Here is a 24,408-nt window from a genome sequence, read left to right on the forward strand (position 1 = left end):
TGAAAATTGGGTTGACGATATTTTTAATGTCTAACAATGTTATCATTTCCTGTTGTGAGTACATTAACATTATGACATGCCGGCGTGAGATGTTTGAAAGATGTTGGATTTTAGTCAATAAATAACACGAAACACCAGCATCATGTCTCGTTAGTATTCTACGTCAAACTGATGTTGTCATTACACGTTTTCCTGGCATTGAATTTTGGTCACTTGACGTCACAACCTAAATTCAGCCAAATATTAGCGTCTAACAATGTTGGTGCCTGGCTGGGATATTTCCCTCAGAAGTTGGGTGGGGACCAAAACAGACATAGAAGAAGAGTGCGTGATGGACTTACATTGGCCTGGTGCAAAACACGACAAACGTTTGCTAAAATGTTCGCCATATCAAATTTATATGGTGATGAAATGTCAACGTTGTGTTTATAGATTGTTTCTTCTACCCTAAGTTGCCCAGGCGGTTCTCATACACTGTTCAAAAGTATACCTACAATAGGTAATCCACCAAAACTTCTATATAGTCTACATAATCATGAGCCAGTAATTTAGGTATAACCCATGTATTTGGGAAGGCTGCCATCACATGACCAGTGCCCTGAAAGAGTAAAGAAGGCATAAAGAGGCAGGTTGGGTGGTGTATAGGTCAAAAAACACAGGACTTTCCCTAGGAGACTGGTGTTCAAATCCGTGTGTACGGATACAGGTATGTCATCACCATGTTTCTTTACCTAAACCTTTGTAACTTTACTTGCCTAAACCTAAAGATGCCAAATCATGTTACTTTTCCTATACCTAGCGGCAGTAACTTAACATCAAGTACGTAACTTTACATTGAGTACCTAACATCACTAATGGGGTGCCAATTAATGAAATATCATATGAACTGTTCTATCAGGAAATGTTGAGTCACCATGTAATAGTTAATATAGGTTTTAAATACGTTATTTGGAGATGAAACCAAGTGAGTGCACCCTTAATGTCAGTAAAACTATGTTGCACAGGAAAACTGTGTGCGCACAGAACTACAGCAAATACTGTAGCTCAAAGTCAGCAAAGTCTGAAGGATGCTTACAGCTGACAGTTTGGATGATTCCACTGTTCTCGTTTTCTTTGCTTAACTAACATCAGATCTGTTTAAAACTTGTCTAATCGTCTGACTTCTTCTGTTTCTTGGATTCTAGGATGACCTGAAGCACCCCAGGTCACTGGAGGTAACATAACTGGCGGGGCGCTCATGTTCATGTGGGCAAAACCCTCCTGACAAAAACTTTTTTTTTTTTTTTTTGCCTGCTGTCTGTGTCGACTGGCGGACGATCGAGTGGCTCGCATCCCCTCCATGTTGATTTTGGTGGTTCTCCTTCAAACTAAACAGATACCCACTGTCATGCCAGAGTTTTGGGAAGAAAAATGAGCAAAAGGCAGAGAAATTAAGCTGACAAGCAGGGGTAATGTTCACACGAGAGAAATAAAGAAGCCACAGTGGTGCGTTTGTCAGCCTTGTTCAGCCTGGCAGCGCGGCTCATGTGCACGGAGGAAGGTGGCTGAATACGTGCTACTGAAATGAAACGAAAAGAGAGGGGAAAAAAAACTCAAGGCAAGGCATATAATTGGATTTGGCTCAGCCTGAACGTGAGTGTGTGCTCAGCAATGCGGCTGTGTTTGCACAGCTGGAGCGTGTGCCCAGGGTCATCTCAGCAGGGAGCAGGGTTTGGCACTGCCGGGCAAAGCTGCAGTACAAGCCTGCTGAAGAATCACTGGACGCCTCCCTCTCCGTGTCCTTCCCTTTTCAGAAACAGTCAAAAAAGCACAAAGCTTACAGAAGAGTACTGAAAAAACACTGTCACAGCTATGGGAAGACATTTTTATGTTTTCCCACTCCAACTCTGGGGCACACTGACCTGGCTCTTGTGCTGTTCTGGCATCATAATGATACTCACAAAAAATGGTTTCTATCATATCATAAATTGTTACTCAGCTATTTAGGCCTCTTCCATTGGGCGCCAATTAATTAGGTTTGACTGGAGACAGCACGAGCATGCAGCTGATTGAAATGAAGACTGGATATCATTTATCATTTCATGTATTCACCACACTCCATCAAATGCATTAAAAAACATTACTGATGGCTTTCTTTTGAACTGTTAGTGCAGACAGCCCTGATGGTATTACAGTATCATTGCCTTCCCCGAAGAGAGACCGCATTTCTGCTCTCAATGGGACAAACTTGACAGGCTAGCTGGCTGAGGCAGGTAACTTTCACCCTATGATATGAGGGATCTGTCTCTGAAAACTTGCTGGCTGTGGCTTCAGTTTGTGTAAGAAATGTTATTCTTTCAGAGTGAAGCGCAAACCCCTGGTGGCATGAAACCTAAGAGCATCCAAGTGGTTGGAAGCTGTCTCTCAGCAGCACTAAATCTACACAAGCTGAGGCGCTGAATCAAAGTTCACTGTCAGGAGGAACAGGTAGGACATAAGTGTGTGGTGTGTGCTCTCTCTCTCTCTCTCTCTCTCTCTCTCTCTCTCTCTCTCCATCCTGCAGGAATATGAAGTTTTGGAGAGATAGATCATGCTCGACTTGCAGTGCTAACACACACAAAGACGGGAGGATATCACATAAATCATTTAGGGTTAGCTTGTGTTACTTACACGCAGTCAGAAGTGGAAAATCTTAAGTTAATATAGTACAGTATGTAGCTACCAGACCCTAAGAATTGAAAATCAGAGGGTCCATTGAGTTTTGGACCATGCACAATGACAGAACAGATAACAGTACTTCTGAAATGAATGGAATAGTATTACACCCCAACATAACAACTTATCTACTTATGGAAATATAATACCATGCTCCTTATCAAAGACATTCAGGCCACCTAAATACCTGAGTAGCTTTGTTACAGATAACCTCAGACTTAAAGACATGGTACTTTAAATACTGGAGACATTTGAGACGCTCAAACCCAACAGTGGCATCCTCAGCTCCATTGTGATAGAGATTCTTTGACCATGAAAAGGGTTTCTTTTTTTCTTACATTAAGAAAGTGGCTTTCAAACAAGGCGCACACCCTTCTTAGAAATTCCTGACAGAATTGACTTGCTCTGGCATCTTGAGTTTCAATCTGATAGCTCCAAAATTGCCTCTGCAACCAAAACCTTCAAAATGTGGTCCAAGCACCCCCTTCCATTGTTGTCGGCGTGTGTAACAGAGATGGCTTTGCATTCTGAGGGTTTCACATTGGCTACAGATATCCAGGTGACACTGAGAGATCCTGAGGGTATGTCAAGTCAGGAGGGGGGGAGATGAAACCAATGAAAGCTTCAAGTACGGCTTTATAGCGATCTGGTGCCGCTACCAAACACCCATGTGTGCTCTGGAACAAGGGCATGACCTCTGTGAAAGCCTTCATTGCCACAAATCAGTGCACAAGCCAGCCCCAGCTTGTTTCTTTGTCTTTTCGCATGGACAAATGTCCAACCCATAATCAAGGTAAAATCAAGACAATGTTAACATCTCAGTGATGCCAAGAAAACATGATACCCAAATAAGTTGCATTTGGCGCAGTAAATTCTGATATTGATACAGGTGGCCTCCCAAGCTGAACAATGGGTGTTCCAATAACAGATCCCCTTGGAAACTGAACAGCCTGCCCTTGGACGGGATCTCCATTTCTGTTTCCAAGGATTAGAAAACCAACTGGACCCCTGACATTACCCTGGTGCCCGTAAATGTGATGCCTCTAGCAGGTGGACAGGTAGTGAGCACTCCGTTAATCTTTAAGAGTTAGGTGGGCAGGAAGAAGGGAATTATGGGTCATGGAAAGGACAGAGAAGTAAAGACATGTGCTGGACCGGTGGAGTTGTTTGGTGAGTGACAGCAGTGCTACCAGCTACAGTGTTACAGTGATGACGGAGGTGTTTCATTGCCTTTCTTATTTTAACCGTTTTATTTTATTAATTTCTGAGACTATTACAGACCACAACTGTCACTAGAACTACATCCATGGGTGGATTATGAAACAATGGGGCACCGGGCATAGATATGCAAAAGGCCCCACCACTTCTCTTACAAAGGAGACATTTTTATGTGGTTTTGTGTCTCTTCTAGCTTAGTTTGTGTCTTTTTTTGGTTGGTTTTCATATCTCTGGAGTCATTTTGTGTCTTTTTGTGGCTGTTTTGCCCCTTTTTGTTTCTCTTTTCATTTCCCTTGCATCTCTTTGTGGTCTTTTGTTGCCTCTTTGGGGTCATTTTGAGTATCTTCCTAGTCGGTACGTGATAAGTTGAGTGCCATTTTGCAGATCAAGGCCAGGGGGCCCTGACCCTTTGAGCCCCTGGGTCTATGTCCACTACTGTTAAGTAATCCATCCATGACTACATGCCAAAACTGATCTGCCATTAGTGTGAATTTCACTAATGAAAACTATGACATTATTCATAAAACCAAGCAAAAACTTCTTATTTAGTAACCAAATTTCTGTCAATTTTTCACCAATGAATAAAAACTACATGAAAACAAATGGATAAATGAACTAACTGTTTTCTTTTTCAGAAGTTGAATAAGATGACTGTCCTGTTGCCCTCTGAGCTAGCTAGTTACAACATTAACGTTAGCTAACGTTAGTTCTTGGAAGAAAAGAGTAACTGATTTCTGGACTGACTGAATCTGTGTACCAATCAAAATTAAACAAGACGCTGCAACAAAACAGCCAGCATGCCAACATTTACGAAAAGGTAAGCTAGCATTTCTGTATCATTATCAAGAGCTGTGGATGTAATGCTGACGTAACTTTCAGTTGACTGTCATTTGTGTTCATATGAAGTATAACATATTGTATTTATCAATAGGAACAGCCTCATATTATCTTCAAATTTCACTAGACTAGATAATAGCCAGACTAAAATTTCATTATTCTCATTATTCTTTGACTAAAACAAGTTCGGGGCTAACAGTAGCTATGTTTCCATCCAAAAGTGATTAGATCATTGGGAAATGTGCATTAAAAGAAATACAAATCCTGTGTGTTTCCATTAAATGTACGGACTTTGGTGAAAACTACGAACTCGCGAGTTTTCCGCAGAACCGGAAACAACAACAAACAAGTCTCGCATTCTTCTTCTTCTACGTTTTCTGGCGGTTGGCAACCAGCTTGTAAATGCATTACCGCCTTCCCAACCCGGAGTGTGGATATCACCATGGAGAGAGGTGCGCTACGTCAGGCTTAATTTGAATATAACTGTTTCCATCCCCCGTTTTGCGAATCAACATTTTTTTGAATCAACCAAAACCCGGCTAAAGCGAGCGTGTCTTAGTTTGTGCGAATCAGGGGATTTTAATTCAAATTTTGGTGTTTCCATCATAATTTTCCGATGCAATACTTCTAGATGCGCATCTAAACAGGCTGATGGAAACATGGCTATTAATCAAATGTCTGAAATTCAACAAAAACTAGTGATTCAGTCAAAATACAAACTACATCAAAATCTTGTGAGTGAATCAACATGGCTAGCCATCTAGCCAACTGTCATTATACCTTTGCTCTCTATTAAATAGCCTAATTAATATGAATGCCTTGTTTCTACATAGCTCTGTGTAAGCATGAATCAACCGGAAGACCATTTATTTCTATAAGAACCTCCATGATGTTCGATGTGTTTGTGGAACCCCACTTTCCAGTTTTTGTTTTTTGTTTTTTTTATCCAGAATTTGCCTCAGGTAGGTTGGAAAAAATTACCTTAAGCAGCAGATTTCAGACAGACAGTATACACTGTGTCACAGCTGTATTCATACACTTTTTCAGCGTGAAAAGTTCAACAGCATGTTTAGCTAGCTAACGCTGGTAGCATGCTAGCTTCGAAACATATACAGTATTGTAGATTATACTGTACGACTTTTAACAAAATATTTCACAAAACCGGTTACAAACTTTACAGGCTAACCTCGTCACTTATTCGTCCCCATGCCTTATTGGTCCAGTTTTTGTCTCTGTACCGCACCATGCACATATTACAAGATTGGACGGCGAAAAACATCCTAAATTAACTTTAATGCCATTTCTGCTGTGGTGTTTTTATGCATCTGTAAAGATATGCATTTCCTTGGATTGATCACCGGGGGCCTTTAAACTATACTGAAACACAAACACAAAACAAACCTGTGTGAAAATGAGGTGTACATCTAAAATTAGTAGCCTACTAAACAAATCTAAAACTCATGTTGTACAAAAACACCTCTTCAGCATCTGTGCTTGGTTTTAACTGGACTCATCGTTTGCCTCTGCGGAAATACAACCACATCATTCAGATTTTCCAAAACCATGACTTGAGTTTTTTTGTACATTTCAAAATGATTTTTGCAGGGTGTTTTGCTTTCAGTCTTTCTACTTTTGTCCATTTCTATCATCAACTGAAATGTTAATAGGCCATTTATGGCGTGAAAACTCATTTAAAACTCATATTTAGTGGTCACATTCTCTTGGATCAAGAGCTCAATAAATTTAAGAGTAATAAAATGTTTTCCATCTGATGAATAAAAAAAAAGACTTTAATAAACTGTGGAGTGAGTTTGGCACTATGAGCTGTGATATTTTCTGGTTCTGAATTTTTAAACTATTATTACTCCGGGAAACCTGTTATTATATCAGGACCGCACCACAGTATGTGTGTTGCTATATGTGCTTTTCACACAGCCACTTTACTGATTTGCAATTTCAAGCAAGTTTTTTAATAGTTTCAGTTGTTTTATTGATTTTTTTGTCATCTGAACCTTGGTACCAGAGTAAATCTAACTTTGCTCCTATTTAAAAGAGTACTTTGGAATAATAATCAAATATCTTTAATCGCAAATCAAATATCACAACTGTAAGCCTAACAGAGCACAAGAGAGGGACGGAAAGATAATTACTGCCACTGAGCAGCTGACCAAGTGTTTCTGATGAAGTAGAAGAGGATGGAAGCACCACAGGGCTGTGCACACAGCAGGATTATGACAACAGCTGGGTGTGCCTGATATTAATGAGACACAAGTGGTGGATCTGCCCTGATTCACTTGCGTCATCCAGATAACTGGGGCATGCAAGTTAGGTGAGCATCCAGGAGCCAAGCTCTTACGTAGAGTAAAACTCCTTGACTTGCACAGCTGGATCCAACACTCTGACCAATGTAACCTTTGACATGTCAGACAATGATTGGCAGTCACATAGTCCCACCTACATGGGAGTTCTACTTCTCTGTGCATGTGATTAGTGGGTTCGTTTGCACCCTTAAATCTGGGAACTAACTGGCCGAGCCTCTGCAACAACCTGGATTAGTGCAGCGGAAAGAAAAGCAATCCATCCTCTGTCCTGGATCATCACATAAAAGCAGGGAAATGTCGTTCCAAATTTATCTCAGTGGTTGGAAACTTTGTCAATAACTGGCTTAATGCACATAGGGGGTACGGCTCCAATCAGATACCATGATAAAATTAGGTTGTAATGTTTGTTGAAGTGCACAAAATTTATTGCACAATGACACACTCAATAGATTTAAGGCCAGGTGCAAAATAAGCATGAGTGCTCCTCGCCCTCTTGAAAACAAACTTGACATGAGAATGTGCTTACCTCTGGGCAAACTGCTACCATATTTCTATTTCTCAGTGCGGTGGAGGAAAGCATCTTGCCCTCAGTGCCCCTGATCCACACCTTCACACCCTGCACTGCACCGCAGGAAGAAAAGGCGAACTAGAGGGTGGGATCCCTGCAGGGCGTGCACGCACACCTATGGCCTATATGCACGTGCATGCATCATGCAAGCATTGGTCATCTGTCTCTCTTTCTCGCCTACACATTCTGAGTTTGACCTGTAAGGAGCAGGAAGCCTGGGAGCTGAAGTCGGCTAGAGTCAGGAAAAGGGAGAGGCCCGTGAATGAACCCCCAGACCCAGAAGCAGGGCTCTGCAGGAGCTAAGTGAGTCAGCCAGTGGGCATGCAGGGCCACACTGCGGAGCTAAGCCGAAACTATGAGTGTTCAAAGATTAACAGGAGGAAATGAAACAGGGATTTATGATATAACAATACCTTCACCCTGCTCGCTGGGCTTTCTTAATAAGCTCAAGACATACATCAAATATGTCAAGCAGATAAAAAAAGATTGAAAAAAAGATGCAACCCAAAAGATAATGGCATGTTGGAGCAAGAACCACCTAAGGTTGCATTACAGACACACATGGATGCACAGATAAAAGTGTGCAAGAAAAAAAGTTCAAGACAAGCGAGACAGTTTTGGCACACATTGTTGAACATGAACCTACATCCTCCGCTGCACCTCAAGGCGGTGTGTCTGTCTGACACACCTGCACACAGCAGCGGATCCAGTTACTTAACAGCTGGTGCAACATGCAAATAATAACTCTATACCTCTGCTTTGATTCATTACTCTTTTACTTTTTAAGTCGCTAAACTACCATGAAGAAAAGCTCCACCTTGCTTTACTGCAGCTGTCTTTCAGTATCACCATGGTCTGTAAACCTAAATGTTTTGTTAGCATTGCCCAATTCCACATCTGTTGTATAAATTAGCGGTCTGCAAGCTAAGTCTGGTTTTAAAATATTCCCCAGCAAAAATATTTGTTGTCAGCCTAGATTAAGCCGCTGCAATTACAACCACATATTGTGATATTAACGCCAGGCGTGTGAGCATCATTCAATATGAGGTGAGAGACTGGCATTTTGTTAGCTCTGGGCAAGTGCAATAAATTCCAAACCTCTTATGTGAAAAAAAGGCAGGTTGCCAGTTACATTTAGGTGGAACTATAATGCGCTCAGACAAAATGTTGCAGTGATTGATCGACCAACTGTCGTGAATTTGGCTTTCTCCTTAACATGTTGTGTGCTGTGGGAAAATTCACCAGTCAGTTTTTTGCAGATTTATTCCAGTTACATTATGCAGTTTGTTTTATGTCACCTCTTCTGGATACATGGGCCTATTTGTCTTCTCGCTGCAGTCTGCAGAGTCTGCGGCAGTTTCAGTAAAACACTAACAGACTCAAACGTTAAAGTAATCTAGGTCCATGCACTTTCGGTATGAGAAACAACAAATCTAATATGCAAAACATTTACAAAATTATTATTGGCAGAATAATGCATCACATCTAACTAGACTGGATGGTGAATCCAGAACAAAAATGACTTCCATTTGACCGTGATCAAGCTTAATAGACAGGCAGGAAATGGGAGCTTGATGGACAGATTAATGAAGCATAAACTGAGCTCACCAGAGCAGTTTGTGTAAAGAGTGCAGATCAGATATGATCAGAGCATTACTCATCGCACTCTGTGGGTAAGTGTTTAATCACCGAGCACTGATATGTACTAAACTTTATTTTTTATAACATCTGTTGCGTAGTTTTGCTGTAATAAATTTTATTCAAGACTGCATCCTTACATTTTTTTCCTTTGATAAGCGCGTAGACATCTCTATACTTCATTAATTCACCATAACCATACAAATTACTAATTAGTTCCAGTAGTCCACACAGCTCTTTATTAGTCTAACTCGGGACAAAACCAGGTGATCCCTTCATGTAGGCTTACAGCTAATGTAGGAGGCTGGAAAAGTAAATATAAGTTAGACATAAATTAGAAAACTTTGGAGTTACTGGGGAGCACACTTCTTCTCTTTTAGTGGAGGGTAACCACTTTCCCACGCACAAATTTGCATTTCCTGGAATAGCAAATGCATGACCTACCCTATTCATCTGTATTTCTGCACTTTTCCTGAAAGCTTGTCCATACGGACAAAACGGACCAGTACCACCATAGATCATGGGGGCAGTGTAGCATAATTCAAGCAAGATATGACCACAGGAGATGACATAGAAATTTGAATAATGGCGGAACGGAACAAATTGGTAATAAAATGAAAATAATTCTCCGTCCACATCAGAATGTAACAGTTTATGGCCGCGCAGATCAACACCGTCAACAACGCTGCCTCCGTTTAAAAGTACAATATTACCACCTCCTGTCGGCTCATTTGTTTTTGCTTTGGCTCTGCCCTTTAGTGCCATCTGTTGGCTGTATCTATGCAAACATAAAGAACACATGGAAGTACGATGGCACTGACGTTTACAGTGTTTGAAATAGACCTATCTATTTTTGTACGTAAAGGGAGTATAAATGAGTCTTAACAGTAACCGTACGGTAATGTTAGCAACGTCACAGTTCTCGGCGTTCATGCAGTCATCCTACTACAGATTGTGGTGTTTTTTAAGTGGTTTAACTTGTTGTGTCGCTTTGCGGCATTGACACAAGTCTTGTGCATTCTTTGCTTGTGATATATTCTCTCTTGGTTCAGGTAATGTCTGCTGTCAGTCAACCTGGTGAACGCAGTTTGGCCGGCCACTGTGCTCAAAGTTCCCCAGGAGCTGCTGCTGACAGACAGCTACTTCTGTTGATGGAGAGGCCAAATGAAGTTTGGAGTCGGTGTGGATTGAAAACTAGCCTACTATCTCCATGGTGACATTAGCAACATTGCCAATCACTAAATATGACATTGTCCGTGATGTGAGAAAATTCTCAAGGTGCACAACATGAAAGACAAGTGTTGAGCAAAACTTTTTTTTGATCAAAATATGTAATTTTTGTTGCGGGACACTCATCAAAAGTGTCAAGTGCCCTGTCATAAAACAGCTTCTACTCATTTTGCCTGAACCCAACCAACTCAACCAACAACGGCAACAAGTACAAGCCAATCAGAGGGAGAGTCGGGCGCATCATGGCTTTGCTATCCTAGGAAACGCAAACTCACTTCCCACACCTCCAGCTCCAGTGCCAAGCATCGGAACATTCTGTCCGCTGATCGCAGAGACTAAACTAATCTAAGTCACTCTCCCCCCTCCTGTCAAACTAATCCTGTCTTAAAATCTTCATCCTGTTAGTGTCATACATTTTTACCTCTCTGATTATCTCTTTTTCTCCATTCCCTTACTGTTTTTCACCCCCCCACCACCAAAAAAAAAAAAAAAGTTCTCGAAGGCTGTGCATATTTGGCACAGACCCGGTTCCCTCTGATCATGTAATGATTTGCCCGTAACGATTACTCTCTCATGCGATGATAGAGCGGTTTGTACCTGTCCTGCAGAGAGCTGCAGCCAGGCACATTCCTGCTGCGCCCTCCTGCCAATCAACGTCAGCTAACGCACTGACACACACGCATCTTTCACCAACTTAAACATACAAATGGGTCTTGCTCACTCTTTGTACTGATACACACACAGCCTGCCATTGTTTGTCAGTGAAAACATCCCTGTTTTTTCTCCACGTCAGTCAAAATCCAGACAGCCTCTCCCTCATTCCATCTTCCTCGCGCATAAACAAAACAAGTCGACATTAAACTGAATGTCTTTGATGAGTGGTGAAGTTCACCTCAGGCATTATGTCACCTTGTTTCGCAATTTAATGACATGATTTCCTCAAGTTTTATCAAAATCTATTTAGTGGTGTGAAGTTAAAATGATGTAGCGTGCACCTGGAGTAAATACTGTATGAAATATTGAGTGTGACAGATGAACAGACAGATGTTTCCCTGCAGGAATTTAAAATGTCAGCACGTTTATCAAATGAGATGTTATTTCTTGGGTTCAGGAGCAAGAATTCACTGATCTTCCATTCTGGGTAACACTTTTTATTTTGACCAAAATAAGAACAGTTTTTGCTTGGAAACCACTTCAAGTTTGAGTGGAGAAACTAAGAGGGAAAACAGAAGTAGTGAATTATGGTTAGACTGAAAAAACAAACATGCAAAAAGAATAATTACTTAGCTGAGGCATGATTCGGGATCTCTGCTGAGTGGTGCTAAATACTGAATAGCTCTGCTTCGCCAAACATATTAAACAAAGCTGTTTTAAGACATTGCAGACAGTCGTAGCAAGGTTGCAGTTATTAGAAAGTTACGGAGGAAACCATAGCTACTTAATCTATAGGTCTACACATGGAAAATTAATCAGCATCTTTTAAAATCTATTTTTGTTTTACCCAGTTTCAAAAATGTAGGATCTTTACTTTTTATGCTGTTAGTTGAACACAACAAGAGGTTGTCTGAGGCTCTTTTGATTGGCAAAGGTAATTATGTGGTAACAGATTAATCAAGAATAAAAGCAATCATTAGTCACAGACTTGACATGGTTCCCAACCAGCAGTTTTTCCCACTGATCATTCTGTATCCTCTCTCTGAATTCTAAGGTTTTTGCGGGTCCCTGAACACAGCGCACACAGAACTTAATGTGAGTTGATTTTTACTCAGCAGCAGTTCCTTCAGTTTGATTTGTGAGGTGAAGAATTCATCAGTCAGTCAGTTTGTGGTCGGATCAATTAGAGCTAATCAGATTTGATCAGTGACTTAGAGGAGCAGCTGCTGCAGAGGCGAGTGAAAGCAAACTTTTAGACCCAGTGCTGGACCACACGCTTTCGTGCGAACGCAGCCGGTTTCATCTAAAATAGGTTGGAAAAATAGATGGATGACACTAAAATGAAAGCGCTAGTTTTCCAAGAGCTAGTGCGGTCTATGTCTATATGAATTAATGAACGCTTAAGTTTCATTTTCACTGTGCCTGGCGTTCTGCTGCTCCATCTGTGCCCAGAGTATGCTCAGCGCTTCGAAAGTGATGCTCTGAATAAATGGACCTGCACTTGCACAGCGCCTTTCTAGTCTTCCGACCACTCAAAGTGCTTTAATACAACATGTCACATTCACACACTGGTGGCTACCATACAAGGTACCACCTGCTACTCAGTTTACCATCGCACACGCTCACATGGTGATGAAACAGCCATCAGCAGCGATTTGGGGTTCCATATCTTGCCCAAGGATTCGTCGACATGCGGTCTGGAGGAGCCAGCGATCAAACCGCCAATTAGTGGACGACCCATTCTACCTCCTGAGCCACAGCTGCCCTGCACAGTATTCAACAGCGCTCCTAATGAATGGTCCAGCTCCAAAAACAGGAAATCAATATGTAGCAGCAAGTGCTAATATCTTGGCGGGCCACCACATATAAATACATATGGGGAAACCCTGACCTGTGATCACAAGATAAATCTGAGGGGCAATGAGATTATTAAGAGGGCAGGAAAGAAGAAAAATAATATTCTGCTTCTCATATTAAGACTTTTTTCATGCAAAATACTGGACTGTTTTACTTCAATTCCAACTGTTATTGAGATCTAAAAGGTTTAAAGGTGAACATTATTATTTTATTCTTCTATCCTGTGATGACGGAATTCTGCTTCATATTTATACATATACCTTTCCAGTAACCTCTCAACAAGCCCTCTGGTGCATCATATTTTGATACATATCAATTCTCAACTCCTCCCAGACTAGATGCAGAGTGTGTCGAGAGACCTTGTCAATAGCTTTAATAAGAACAGTCAACATGGAGTCAGACACATGCTAGGTCTGTCTCTCAACATTAAGCTTAAATAATCTTAACATACAGTTTAGGATCTTTCATATGGAGTATCCAGTATCTGTCATATCATCGAGGTGGCTTCACAGGCCACCTGGTCACCACAATCCCAACTATTCCAGCTATGGAGCAAATCACGCAGAGATGAGAGAAGAAACTGTACCGATAACACAGATGGCCTTATTTAAAAGGAGCATTACTGTATGTCCTGCTGACGACGAGGAGGAGCGGGGAAAATGAAGGGTGAGTGACATGCTCAATGTCAAATGTGCACTTTTCCAGGTCATGGTTGCCAAATACTTTTCAAGCTGCATACCTGTCATCACCGAGACAGGAGGAGAGGTGGGGGCGGGGAGGGGGAGGGGGAGGGGGAGTGCTGAGAGGATTCGGACTACACAGATTCACGACAGATTCAAACAAGCTGGGCGCGTTTGAGACTGCATTTCTGTGTGTGGTACATGTCTCCCCTGGAGAGACACCAGCGTGGATGATGTCACCACACAGAGGTATGCTGGGACGGAATTCCACAGTGGTAACTTCAAATGCGACACCACGGTGAGACAAATGCCATCAGTGAGCCACAGACTGTAAAACAACAGTGACCTGCGGGTGCATTTTTCTTATAGGGGTAATTATTTTCAGAGGTCAAACATCAATCATTGCACAACATACAAACAACAAGACTGCACAGGCTTTTTGAAAGCATAAAAATTTGAATGAAGGTCATTTAAAGTTCACAGTCAAGTTCACTTTTAGTTCAGACCTGCCTCTGGAGTCAAGGCGCTACCTCTTAAACCAGTAATTTTTGGTAACCAAACAAACTTAAACCCGACAATGGATGTTTATAACAAATCTTGATCATACACATATCTGAAATTGTTCTGCTTGCACTATAACAAATCTCCTGGGATCACTGTATATTTTAAAACAGCCTTTATTTTCCATGACTTCCCATTTTCCACCTCACACTCTTACAAATAACACATAAACACACTTAAAATACACTTTGTACTTTACACAAACATGCTCCAAGACCACACAGATTCCCCAGGCAAGGGCTTCCTCAAAAGGGGAGACCCAGGCCGCTTCACAGGGGCCAGAAAGTCTGTGCTGCGGCCGCTGTATCTGTGCTGTGTCACTGCTTAGCACACTGTGTGTTTGTGTGTGTGCTGGTGCTTTTCATAGAGGACACTGTGGCCTAAGTAATCCCCGTGAGCAGCCTGAGAATGGTCCCGTGCTCACACTACACACGCACAGTCACAAGACTATAGACACACACTCACACACACCTTTGGTGGTAAATAACTTAGTCTATTTACTCAAGAACTGTACTTAGTGCCATTTTGAGGTTCTAGTCCACTTGAATCAGGCTAGCTGTATCCCCCTGTTTCCAGTCTTTATGCTAAGCTAAGCTTATTAAGGAAGCCACCTCAGAAAATTTTCCACTGGTTATCAAACTCCTAACAACACCAGTGTTGCAGATTACACCAAAGTAGGGGTGTTGTGACATACTTGTATTAATGATAACCATGATATTTGAAAATGAAATTTTAAAATCATGATAATAATACACATATCATAATATCATATAAATAATCCAGCCCATCTTAAATCATTTCTGTTTCTTTCTGTTTTCACTTGGTCGCCCTTCCCCAACGCCATCTGGTTCTCTTTTCACTATCTATTAAGTGTAATTGCAGCTTTTGTACGAGTTTGTAGCTACAGTTATGGTTACAGGCTCCCTGTACTTCTATTTTGGGTGAAATTCATTTGCCAAAAAAGAGGCAAAATGCACTATAAACAAAGTTATAGATAAATATGATTGATAGAGTCCTGTCGGTCGTCCAGTTTCCCTTTTTGAATGACGGATACAGACAACTGCCACCTGCTGGTATGAAGACTTACTTCCTCTGACACAGGAGCAGAACATACGTGCTAGTTGGCCATTGGCTGTAGTCATTGTGACGTATTCAAGTGCAACTTTTTGGCCAAGACACAGTCGTGACAGCCGGCCGCCTTCTTTACCACTAGTTGTTTGATGTCAGTTTGATGTGTCTGGGCATTAATGTCATCGGTGTGTAATCGCAGTTTGCTCCAACACCATTGAAGTCCAGTAACACCAACCACTGTGGCAAAAAAAAGCTTATCAACTGTAGTTATATATTTACCAGACAGATAAGACAGTTGTCGTGATCTTCTTATCTAAGAAGAAGGTGAATATTTCCCAAAATGTTGGACTGTCGCTTTAAGTTTCCATTCCTGGCTGAGCTGGTCGATAGTTGTCACCAACAATGTCATCCAACACAGTTATAATCAACTGTGTTATGTGTTTGCATCACTTCTGGGAATCCCCTATGCATACACTGTTTACACTGTTTGATCTCAATATGGATACTCCACAAGCAACAATGAAAACTATTACGTACATAGGGAGGCAAATACAGAACATGAACACATGAAATGGGTTTTGCTTGATACATGTCAGCCATAAACAGCATGAAAAATGGTCCACATGGACACTTAGGCATGCAAATTTACACAGAGATCCACCAACCATGGAGACACACACCTACTTTGCGAGCATGCATGATTACACGCTCATCAATCTGCTCCTGTGGGTGTACGCATAGTAATCCTAATAACACATCATTTGTAACAGGGTCTCTAGTGTTTAGTCGTGGCGGCTCAGCGTTTACTCAAAGCACATGTGGCCATGGGGGGAAGCAGATGCAAGAACACCAGAAAGCGTCATTAGCCTCGCAAACATTCGCCGCGGCCAGCCGTGGAGACCGCATCAGAGCAGCACAGCAGACCCTCAGTCAATCATGTCTCCACTGGATTTAGCTGTCCATCCTCACACATAACCTTTCTCACACTCCTATGCAGCCTCCATTTTCCAAAAGGAGTGAGGTCAGTGAGAGAAATAACCGATCTAGTATTTGTTTTTCATGCCTGTCAACCAGTCAGTGGATCTGGAATTACTGCATCCCCATTTTCTCCAAGAAGCTACAGCTGAATATTTATGTTTTACTTTCCAACTTTATGCTGGTGGCTTTGTTTTACATTACTCCTGCTTGGCCTTTTGCTCTCTGTGTACACTTCATACAACTCTTCCACTCTCACTCCATCAATATTGCTCCTTTTTTCCTATTTCTACATACATCTTTGTCTCTGAGTGTGTCCCCCTCTCCTCTTGCTCTCTCCTCAATCCGCATCAATATCACTCCATTAATATTCAACCCCTTCTTTGTACTCTCTAATGTGGCACTCGTCTTATTTTCCCTGCGCTTTATTTAAACCTGTTCATTGAGAAAGATGTTATTAAATTTTATTATTTTCTTCCTGCTATGTTCATAGACTGTATAAAAATAATGGGTGCAGCCACCATGACATCACCCAATGGTTTGTGGACTCCCGTTTTGAAGCCTCGAGTTTGGCATTTTGGAGCCAGAAGTGACCATATCTGGACAAGAGGGTGGAGCTATGGGGGAGCGAGGGGTGGATTTGGCTCATAGACTGTGGTGACGCCGCACAGACAGTCTGTCACTCAAAGAGGCCATGACCTTTGACCTGTATGCCATATCTTTTTTCATAATTACACATCAATTCCTTGAATCCTTATTAGAGTTGGGCATTTTATGTAACTTCTATATATAAATACTTGTGACTACTTGAAATTCATTTATTGAACAACCAGGCCTCAATTAGCCTATTAAGCCATAAATTCAAGGTTAACATAAGAAAATTCAAACTTTCTGTCGCTGCAGTTAACATGACATAGGTTAAACACAGCACATCAGCGTCTGACATGGAGACATTCAACATATTCCCCGGTTAGTGTGAGCTAACACAGCAGCAGAGGCTAGCATCCAACAGTGAGCCATTTAACAGACCCAGAAAACTCACACTGACACCAAAACGGTTGGACCTGGCCGTTCGGTAATTACAGCCATTTAATGCAAACAGTTAGCCCTGTCACTGTGTGTGTGTGTGTGTGTGTGTGTGTGGGTGTGTGTGCATGGGCAAACTCTCACCAACTGTACTCCTGTAGCAGAAGTCACATGATGGACACAGAGGGCCAGCAGGGCAAGGAGGTACTGAACAAAGTAATACACTGCACACAGCTCTACAATGAAATAAGATTTCACCCATTTAAATAGTAAATAAAAGATATAAAAGCCATGTTCACATGTGGGAGGTTGGGCAGCGATTTGAATAGTTGAACAAATATTGATGTCCAAATCAAGTACTTCAGTACTCATGCCCTTCCCTAATACTTATGATTTCATGTCCTCAAAAAAACAAAACTTTTTTTCTTTCGGTCCTAATTTGACTTCATTATTAAAGGGCCAAAGCTTAACCATTGTCTTGCACATTTCTTAGATTCTTTCTCCTGCCTTGGTTCTCCTTCTCTACCATTCATTTTTGCCTCTGAAATCCTCCCTCTTCCTTCTTTCCTTCCTCTTTCCTTCCCTCTGCAGAGTCTGATCTCACTTCCTCTCTCCTGACAATCCTCCCCAACACTGTTTCAACACACACACCTCCTACCTGCCCTCCCTTCTAATTAGGCGTCACAAGAGGGGCCCGAGTGCTCCCTCTCCTCTCTCGTTAGCACCACTCCCCGGCACTCCCGCTGCAATCCCACCCTGGGATGGATCTGAGGTCAAGGCCAGGGCAGAACAGAACAGACAGAGCTAGACGCATGTGCTCAAGCCTGCAAGGTTCTGCTGCTTTTGAGATTGGTTGTGTGTGAAAAATGTGCAAGCCAGATGATGTGTGGAGGGCGCCGGCTGCTGCAAATGAAGTTTGAGCTGGCGTCCAGGAACACACAACAGGATAAAACAACAACGCTCAATCACGCTGACGGAAGGGACGTGGGCTCGCTGCAGATGAAGCCCAAGATGTTTCATCAGAGGAACAGGATGCCAGAGGGTCGGCTTTCAAGCCCGGCAATGACAAATAAACCTCACGGAGAAGGAACAAATACATTCACAAGGGGCTCCAGAGGAAACAGAGAGGGGATGGAGGGCAGCCACCTGCAAAATCACAATAGAGTAGACTATCTGTGATGGGCGTGAGACCTGCAGAGGCCATCACTGCTGAACTGGACACAAAAAGTCCCTCTGCTGTAATGTTGCCATCTGCTGGCAGCTCTTTATCAATGCGTGACAGCAGTCTGATATAAAGTTTTGCAGTGTGTGTGTGGCACAATAAGACATATTCCATTTCCAAAGAGCCGCATGAAACCACAAAGAATCATTATGCTTTCTGATATTGAAGTCTGAACATAATGCCCTCTTGCATACATAACACTGCAACATGACTCCAGCAAGTTATGCCATTTACTGGCACAGGCTGCTTTGGGCAGTCAGTCACAGCATGTTATTAGAATTTGGCATCAAGTGATTGAGAGGCAAACAACACTATCAAGTTCCTCATGATTTTGGAGGGGAAACGGCAAAAGCCATATTCTCCGTTCCACATCTTTTCAATTTTCACATGGCCTGGTTTGTAAATCAGCTCCTCATGTTAAAAAGACTTTGACATTTGGGGAAATGCTCTATTTTGCTTACTCACTGAAAATTTGATAAGAAAATTGATACCAACCTCATGTCTGTACGCTAAATTTTAAGCAAGGGCCAGGGGAAAATACATGCTGTTCAACATGTTATATCTTGTTTGTTTAATCCACACAAAAACTGAACTCTAAAGACAACATTTTAGAGCCAGGCTAAACATTTCCCCATTTCGATTCTTAATGCTATGCTAAGCTAACAGTCCAAAAGTCCTCGCTCCCCTAGGTCCAGCTCCAAATTTAGCATGGAGATAGGGGAGTGGTATCAATCACCTCAGCAAATTTTTGCCGTAAATGAAATAAGCATATTTCCCTGGATATAAAACCATAAATTTGATGAAGAATTAGGATCAGGAGTTAAAGACAAAAACACTCTGTCAAGTTTCATCTGCTGCTTCACTCGGAGCAAGTGTCACTACTGGGATTGTCAAAAAGGGGGGAAACAGTGTTTCATAAAATACAATACCAGAGACAAACTCATCATCTGGAACAGCAAGCCAGGTCTAATTTTATATATTCTTCTCAGGCCATGCCCCATTGGTGGAATCCCTGATTGGGGATTTTGTATTTCTACAATGGCTTCTTTGAACTGAAGGACATTCAGGATTTTCAATAAAGTAAAAGAAAAAACTACAAATTGGAGATGAGTGGTAGATCTTAGCCAAGCTATTGGCTTAGTGTAAATACTTTTGAAACTGAACTTTCTTTGGGACTCAACATCCAATAGAAGCTGCCATGTCTTGTTCTGTTCTGCAGGACTTTTCCTTCATTGGCCCACTGAGAATGGAGTGAAGCTACTTCCTTTTGGCCCAGCTCTATGGGGATGAATGCCTGCTCTCTGGATTTCCACTACTGGAAAAGCAGCATCCCAGCACACCTGAGTAGGACACACAGGAAACAATGCAACTGTGCCAGGAACACTAAGAGCACTAAATGAAAAGTGAAACATTTCGCGGCGGGTACCTTGGCAATTTATGCAAACATGAGTACCAGTGAATTTTGGCCTTGGATTGAGAGTAACATTGCACACATACACTTCCACACTAAGCAGCTCTGGGTCTCACTCCAGAGATTAAGCCCAGATGGGAACAATGAGATGAGTATGAAGGCTTTTGCAGCGTAACTGAAAACACTCGCGTTTGTAAACGCACTCCAAAAACTTGCTCCATCCATCCATCACTGGCCAGATGTTCTCTGAAGCCCTTTCCTTTTCTCCTCAAGTGGGACCAATCCCTCTCAAAATTAATTCACTTCCCATTCCACTTGCGTCCACAACAAAGGCACTCATGAAAGCTAATTGGATAGTTTGTGGTCTTTACGATCGAGCAATCAAGCCAGGGAGTGTGTTTCGGAGAACAAGAGATGTTGTTGTTGACGGACGATCACTTGGGACCATTTGCACGCCGTGACCCCACTTAATCCTGCCATTAGACCCCAAAGCTTCCCCATCCTGAGGACTTCAATACACTCTGCTCGCTGCATTAAGACTCTGAGAGGGACCATTTCCTTGAATAAACATCAAAATCTGTTGCTTTTGCGGCTAATTTCCTTTTGAATTCCAGCTGAGTGTGGCAGCCATGCAATGTGATGAAGTCTGGCAGCTGACTTAAATGCTTCACATGTCGAAGACAATAAACCATGTCGTTTAGCAATAACTCCCAAAAGGGAATGCTAGTGATAGCATTGTCACAGTGTGTTTGATGTGTTTTATTTGCAGCAATTATTTTAAGAAGCTTAACCCAATATATTGACCTGAACTTGTGTTTTAACAAAAAATTTAAACAGAGCACAGACCGAATTTGTTTTTACAATATATCTCTGCAACTGACCAATTACTATTTCTCTGGCATGCTAACAAGCATGCTCTACAGTTTCTGCCCGGGCTTTGACCCGGAAGTCAAAAGCATTGAATGCGTAATAGAAGAAGAGAAAAGAAAAAAAATAAAGTGTACAGCAAGTACAAAATGTACAGAGCTGTATAGTACTACTCCACCATGATACCAGTTTGCTGCTAGCTAACCGTAGCTAACTTGTTTAATTGTTTGGTCTGTGACGTAATAGGTCAACCGGAAACAGGTCCACAACAAGCTGGAAAGGGGGCCTATCGCCACCTATCGTAGCGGAGTTGGACATACTTCAGTCAATAAACAGACTCCCCTCCCATGCTTGTATACTAGGACCAGAACAGTCGTCCAATTAATTGGCCTAGTCGAGATGTAACCGTAGCTCGACTTATCTGTGCATGTAAACGTACTGACTGATATTTCTCTCCTGTCTTTTCCTGCTTCAAAACAAAAGCATTTTAATATCACATATAAGCCTTTAATGTGAAACTACTTATGTAAGCTTGCGTTAGACAAGCTAGCAAGCATTTTCAACAATTTGTATATGTAGCCTAGACATTTTCTGCACTTTTTAACACCTGATAGTTTTGAAACTTTACACAGACAGAATTCATTTTATCACAAGTTTAACAAAGATTGTCTTATTACCAAATTTTTTTTTAACAATTTAAAAAATACAACAGGCTAGCTACGTTGTCTGTCGTGTTAGCTGTTGCAAACAGAGAACCTCAGATTTTCTGGGGGGGAAATTACATTATTGTTCCGAGTTTAGGGCGGTTTATTTTGGTCTTTTTGCATGAAAGCATACAAAAAGGATTTGCTTTGCTCCCTCACCCTGGCAGGTGCCAAATCACAGTTAACAGGATGAACCTTGGTGCTCAGAGAGATGCTTGGGTGTCTTTGAGGGCACAGCCTCCTGTGTACACAACCACCTTTAAATCCCCATCCAGCAAAAGAGGAAAAAAAGTGTTTCTGGAAGGTTCCACTTTGCTGCACAAATCAAGGGAATAGAGCGAGAGCAACAAGACCCTCCAAGAATCACTTGAGGTATGTCATTATGTCACCCACAAAGGAAGGTCTATTCCATTTAGGGTTGGAGCCACAGGCCATTTGGCCCACACACACAAGTCACACAACTTCAAGCAGCCATACACACAAATATAGTCTCATTCTTCAGTTGAATAGTAATGCAGAGACTTTGACCTAAGAGGAGAGGATGAAAAGAAAAGGGCCACCGCATAGCAGACCCCAGGAGGCAGCACTTGTTGATCTCAGTCTGTAACAAAGCACTGGGTCACTCTGGTGTGTGTGAACAGATAGATGTCCAGTGCTGACTCATGCTTGCACAGATGGGAAAGCTTGTCACGACCACTTGAGCACAAAACAAAGTCATTATGCAGTCTCAGTATGTGACAGAGACACAAAACAATCAAAACACCACCAGTTATTGTGACAGAAGTGAGTGTGAGGGCGTGTATTTCAAACACTCTGGACTCTGAGCTGAACAGCTCATGGAGTTGAGTACAAGCATTTGTAATGTACTTTCATCACAGACAATTTTCTGTTAATATGGGAGAGTAAAGGACAAGTCGTTTATACTCTTCAGATAATCATGAAAACATAATCAAAGGTCTCGCATCAGCTGCTTCACATTGATGCTCACAGTAAGTCCGTGAATGTGCCAATACATGATTTTCCTCCCAACAGGCCTATTTAAACTGTAACATAATCAGGTCAGCACTGGACAGTGGCCTGGAAAAGAGTTGCGAAGCCTCAAGCGCTTCTCTGTCACTGACATTCACTGATTACAGCGTCTACATGCTCAGCGGGGCTATACGGCAGCCAGGGTGTCTAAAGCCCCAATCACCTTGAAGTGCTATTAGCACCTGTCGTGGTCATTTACACATGCTGACAGTGGCATCCCGCCCCTCTGTTTGAGTCCTAAAATCTGTCTGCAGGCCAAACAACTGCTTTGTGTTCCAGCAGCTAAAACTCTTGCTCAGCTCTGTGCAGCATGTGTCAGCTTTTACATAACTTTGCCTTTACGAGATAACATGTAAAAAGTATTCCAGTAACGATTAGCGCTAGCTGAGCGTGCTGATTTCAGGAGTTTAATTCAATGCCAGACTGATAAGCTTTGACCTTTCAGAGGATGACCCATGCTGTCTCTATTAAATTTCAGGTTTGACATTGCAAGGTAAAAGGAGGGAGTCAACTCCAGAGGGCTGCAGTATATCAGTTACATAACACTTGAGATACACAGCAAACAAACCCACATTCATCACAGTATTTGACTGCTTGTCATTGATACCTTATGACAAGACATTTCAATGCACACACACTTTTCCTCATCTCATCCACTTTGCAGCAGCATTGGACCTGCTGCAGCATCACTGGAGGAAGAGGATGACCACTGAACACTTCATCACATCCCAAAATGACATTAAAATACTAATAATTGACAATAATGGCTCCTGTATATACCTGTAGGATTGCATTATATACAGTATGGATATAATAGAAATGTCACTTAGGTCCCAATTGAGTTACAATAGTGAGTTTACCTTTACAGACATTAGACAGGTCAGACTTAAAGGACCAGCTGTCTCATTTCTGTCTTAGTAAATTTAATAAAGTGGGCTTTTTTTTAAGATAACTGTCAAAATATCTGCGGTTTCGTGGTGCGTCAACTTCTCAAACGCATCTGTGACGCGCCTTCCTCGCGCACATGTTAAATGACTGAGTTCATTTAAAGCTTACCTTCACACAAGCAGCGAGAAGCAGTCCAGTCGTGAACAAGCAGCCCCCCGTCATCTCTGACGCTGTAACCTCAGTGTAATGTCAAACTGTGGGGAGACAGTTGTGACTGTCCGCTCTGTGTCCGCCTGTCCCAGTCTGTCCAGTCACTCAGAAAGAGGTCTGCTCTCCTCTCCGCGCTGCGCTCCGGCTCCAGTTCACACACACACACACACACACACACACACACAGAGGGGGAGAGGGAGAGGAGGAAAAAAAAGGTAAAAGTCAGCCAAGAACTGCCGGAGACGACATGACACTTCACGGTCGCTTCCAGATATTTTGTTCCCCCAGCAAACACGTTGCTGCTAAATTTATGTTTGCATACCAGGCGTGCGTCAGGAGAAGGGGCTCACCCACCTTACATTCTTAAAGAAACACAGTCCCGGGCCGTGACGCGCTCAGAGGCTGCTCGCGCACACATATGCGGCGTTTGAGTGATGCTCGGTCGAGTCCACGCGCTGAAAAGTCAGGTTCTTATGAAATTTGATCCCATTTGTGTGCTCAGGTGTATGTCTAATCTTGTTTTCATGAAGGAAGGATAAAAGCAGGGTCTTCTCAGGTCAAGGATAACTTTTTGAACTCATGAAAACCTTGATAATTGTATTGTAGTGTAGCACAATGCCTTTATCCATGGAGACTTCAAGTGGCCGCAACAGGACTTTGGTCTGGAGTTGTCAAAATCATATATGTGGCTCATATTCTTGCATTACTGAACTTAAAACTGAAACTTTAAAGTAATAGTCATACATT

The 24,408-nt window shown here is 42.1% G+C and overlaps 1 protein-coding gene across 5 annotated transcripts in view; it reads right to left on the reverse strand.

Moving 5' to 3' along the window:
- Positions 1-23,951, reverse strand: part of LOC117246050 (ADAMTS-like protein 1) — a 124,411-nt gene extending 100,460 nt beyond the window's left edge. For all 5 annotated transcript variants that reach the window (XR_013488564.1, XM_033609716.2, XM_078164352.1 and 2 more), the window contains exon 1: positions 23,620-23,951. Coding sequence is in view for 4 of the 5 variants with exons in the window: in XM_033609716.2 (XP_033465607.1) it covers positions 23,620-23,673 (54 nt within the window). In the remaining variant the exon portion in view is untranslated. The remainder of the gene's footprint in view (positions 1-23,619) is intronic.
- Positions 23,952-24,408: the final 457 nt, after the last annotated feature.

This window comes from Epinephelus lanceolatus, chromosome 22, assembly GCF_041903045.1.
Source record: "Epinephelus lanceolatus isolate andai-2023 chromosome 22, ASM4190304v1, whole genome shotgun sequence".
NCBI lineage: Eukaryota > Metazoa > Chordata > Actinopteri > Perciformes > Serranidae > Epinephelus > Epinephelus lanceolatus.